At 42.2% G+C, this 3,754-nt stretch overlaps 1 protein-coding gene across 1 annotated transcript; it reads left to right on the forward strand.

The window, feature by feature from the left end:
- The first annotated feature begins 1,725 nt into the window (after nt 1-1,725).
- Nucleotides 1,726-3,443, forward strand: LOC106511370 (hydroxycarboxylic acid receptor 2-like). The gene has a single exon (XM_014000127.1). It carries the CDS (start codon nt 1,907-1,909, stop codon nt 2,858-2,860), a length of 954 nt encoding a protein of 317 aa, XP_013855581.1. The 5' UTR covers nt 1,726-1,906; the 3' UTR covers nt 2,861-3,443.
- The last annotated feature ends 311 nt before the right edge of the window (nt 3,444-3,754 follow it).

Genomic DNA, 3,754 nt, shown 5'->3' on the forward strand with positions numbered 1-3,754 from the left:
AATGTGGAACAGTAAACATAAAGTATGTGTGTGCATATGTGTTTAAGAGACATTCAATACTGAAAGCTGATCAATGCACAAAGTTTGTTTATTTTGTGGTAAAGATAAATGAGTAGTTTTGAATGACACATTTCAGTCACAGGTTTATGCATCAGATGTTTCACTTAGTTTTTTTTCTCTTGAATGTAACGGCAAACACACAATGATGTCCTCATTTTGTGATTTAATTGATTTTAATATTGCTGACAGCATTTATGTTCACCTGTAAGAGCAGTCAAATGTAAACCTAGTATTTTTCTACCCCCCCCCCTTTTTTTTCAATTCAATAAACACTTCTTTAAAGCAGTGTGGTGCTGCCACCATCAGGCTTTTTAGTAGATAAGCTTTTGTTCAGTTAACACACCCAAACCCGCCAAAAAAAAAAAAAAAAAAAGGGTAAATAAAATGATGGTGTCTCTTGAAAAGGCATCAATCTTTTGAAGTTGGGTTTTGTAGAGAAGTAGTGAACAATAAATATCTCACCTGTTGTAGATACCGCTTTGAACAGCCTCAGTTTGGAGAAATATTTTAAGTTTGACCAGACCAAAAGTTTCATAGCGGCTCGTGAAAACTGTATCATAACCAGGGTGGGCCGATGGGTTTGTAGGCAGATGGGCTGCAGGTGCCTCAAGAGGTGGAGTTTAAGCATCTCAGGGATTTTGTTTAAAGTGAGGAAAGAATAAAGCATGAGAATGACAGACAGATTGATGCAGTTTTTGCAAATCTGCGTATTCTGTGCCGGTCTGCTGTGATGAAGAGGGAGCTGAGCTGCTAGGCTAAGAACTCAGATTCTTCACTGCACGTCCCACCTTTGGGTAGTGATCAAAAGAGTAAGATGTTCAATACAAGTGGTCAAAAAGAGTAGCTGGACTCTCCCTTAGAGATAGGGTGGGAGGTTCAATTATCTGGGAGACACTCTGAATAGAGCCGCTGCTCCTCCGCATGGAGAGGTGCCAACTGAGGTGGTTTGGGAATCTAGTCGTTTTGAGCATGTCCAACTGGGAGGAGACCCAGGATATGCTGGAGACTGGTCTCTCGGCTGACCTGGGAACATCTTGGGAGTCCTCCCTCCCTGCTAAGCTGGAAGAGGAGGCTGCAGAAGATGTACGGGCCTCCGTGGTCAAGCTGCTGCCCCCTCAGTCCAACTTTAGAACAAATGATGTAAATGATCTTGACATTAAGCTCTTCTTAAATGAGTCATACAGTACTTCTGCTTATATGGATTGAAATTTGACCTTAAACATGTTCCGTTTCACTCAGCTGTCCCTCCATTTCATTTTAGAACAGCAAACGAGAGAGAGAGAGAGAGAGAGAGAGAGAGAGAGAGAGAGAGAGAGAAAGAGAGAGAAACTCACCACAAAGTGAGAGAGAGAGAACTCACCACAAAAACACCAGCGCTGAGATGCTATTTGTGTCATGTCTATTCATAGAAATTGAACTAAGAAGAGGAATTAATAGTTGCATTTTAAACAGGAAGTGAACTAATTAATAAAAGCATAATTATTTCTCAAAATACCTTGCAAAAGATTTAAAGGGTCTTTTAATTTATTCCAGTCAGTTTATTTGACTTGTACTTTTTAGAAAGCGGTTAAATGGATTTGTATAATTATTTATCGCATGTGGATAATGCTTTACGGTATTTCAAAATAAAGACTGTAAAAACATGACAATTTTAAGTTTCCCAGAAATTTTATTAAAAAAAAGTTTTGCTTTAGCATTTCAAAAGCAAAAGACTGGTTTCCTGTAAAACACAAACGTCTCACCTCACTTTTTTTTTTTCTGAGTTGTGGTTCCCTATTAAAGAGGACGAACATCCTTCACAGTGACTATTTGATCTGCAGACAGCGAAGGAGCAGAACAACTCGACATGCTGTGCAACTTCAGCAGCCCGGTGCTGGTCAGGGCGCTGCCTCCTGTGCTGATGATGGAGTTCCTCTTGGGCCTCTTTGGAAACGGGCTGGCTCTGTTCATCTTCTGCTTCCACCTGAGGCCGTGGAAGAGCAGCACGGTGCTCCTCTTCAACCTGGCCGTGACTGACTTCATGCTCACCCTGGGCCTGCCGCTCCGTGCCATCTACTACCTGTTGGGGATCCGGTGGACGTTCAGCGGCGGGCTCTGTAAGCTCTGCCTCTTCATGCTGGCCATGAATCGCAGCGGGAGCACCTTTTTCTTGATGGCCATTGCCGTGGACAGGTACATGCGAGTGGTGCACCCCCATCACCCTGTCAACTCTCTGAGTGTAACTAAAGCCACGCTGGGAGCGCTCGGACTGTGGCTGGTCACCATCTCCATGACGGTTCACGTCTTCACTCTGCAGCACGTCAACACGACCTACTGTGAGAGCTTCATGGTTGACACGGAGTCCAGAGGCAACCTGTCCTGGCACAAGTTCACGTTCCTCTTCTCCTTTTACATGCCCCTGCTCGTGATCCTCTACTGCACGTTCCACATCACTGGCCACCTGAGGAAGAGGCAGCTGGCCCAGCAGGCCAAGTTCAAGAAGGCTTTGTACTTCATCATCGTGGTGGTGGTGCTCTTCATCGTCTGCTTCCTCCCGAGCAACATAACCCTGCTGTTCGTCTGGTTCAAGATGCTCAGCTTCAAGGACTGCGCCTCTATGGAGCACATCACCGTCGTGTTCTACGTCACCATCAGTCTGACGTATCTCAACAGCGTGCTGGACCCGCTGGTTTACTACTTCTCCAGCCCGGCCTTTAAGAACATCTGCAGGAAAGCTTTGCATTTGCCTCAAGAAGAGACGGTGGAGAGCACAGAGAGGAAAACCCGAGAAACACCAACCCATTCCATCAGCCAGCTGTGATCGCAAGGAGACAGGAAGTTTCACTGCTAAAAGTCTGATCAAAAAGGAGTTTAGTTTGGTGACATATTTTTTTGTGTGTGACGCATCATTTTTCTTTGAAAGTCTTGCTAAAACTGGCTTACATGAACTCACTTTTGGTGTTTAAACTAGGAGCACAGGCGCCCTTTAACTTGTTCTCATATGAATGCACTTTCTAAATGGTTCTTTTATACATGTGGTGGTGCTGTTTGTGCATGATTTCCTTTAGTTTTATGTTGTATTAACAAATAAAAACAGTAGATTTTTTTTTTACTTTTCATCCACAGAATATAAGTCAGAGTTGTGACCCCGACTGACTGGTTGATAAAATAAACATGTTTAAGATCATCATAAACAATTGTCTTTTTTAAAAATAATTTTAGGTCATGGTTCACCATTATTGAAGATTTAAACATTTGCTTCCTATTAGAATAAACATAAGACTCCAACACTATAATCAGAAAGCAATCAGAAAACGATCTAAAAAGGTAATGAAAGTGTTACCTAGTCATTATCTTATTATTAAAATCAAAACTTGCATGATGCCAATTCATACTTTATTAACGGCTGCACTACAGTCTTGTGTCAGTGTAGAACTAACACCTAAAGCCACAAATGTTTCATGCTTTTGGTTCTCAGATGGTTTCCTTGAAAGGATACATTTAGAAAGCGGAGGGGGAAAAAAACTCTGCAAAATGCAGAAAAGCAAGGTTGCAAAAATCTCAAAGAGGCACAACTTTTAGATTCTCATGCAGAATGTTAATCAGCATTTGTCATCTTTGCACAACTTTACTGCTACTTTTACTCCAAATATGCGTTCTTTTGGGTTTGACTGCTAGTAAGTGATGTCATATTAACAGTGAAAACGCAGAACAA

This window comes from Austrofundulus limnaeus, unplaced genomic scaffold (assembly GCF_001266775.1).
Source record: "Austrofundulus limnaeus strain Quisiro unplaced genomic scaffold, Austrofundulus_limnaeus-1.0 Scaffold2724, whole genome shotgun sequence".
Lineage (NCBI taxonomy): Eukaryota > Metazoa > Chordata > Actinopteri > Cyprinodontiformes > Rivulidae > Austrofundulus > Austrofundulus limnaeus.

Bases quoted from the DNA above. Each gene is read 5' to 3' on its own strand.
- LOC106511370 (XM_014000127.1), top strand. From the start codon at position 1,907: ATGCTGTGCAACTTCAGCAGCCCGGTGCTGGTCAGGGCGCTGCCTCCT.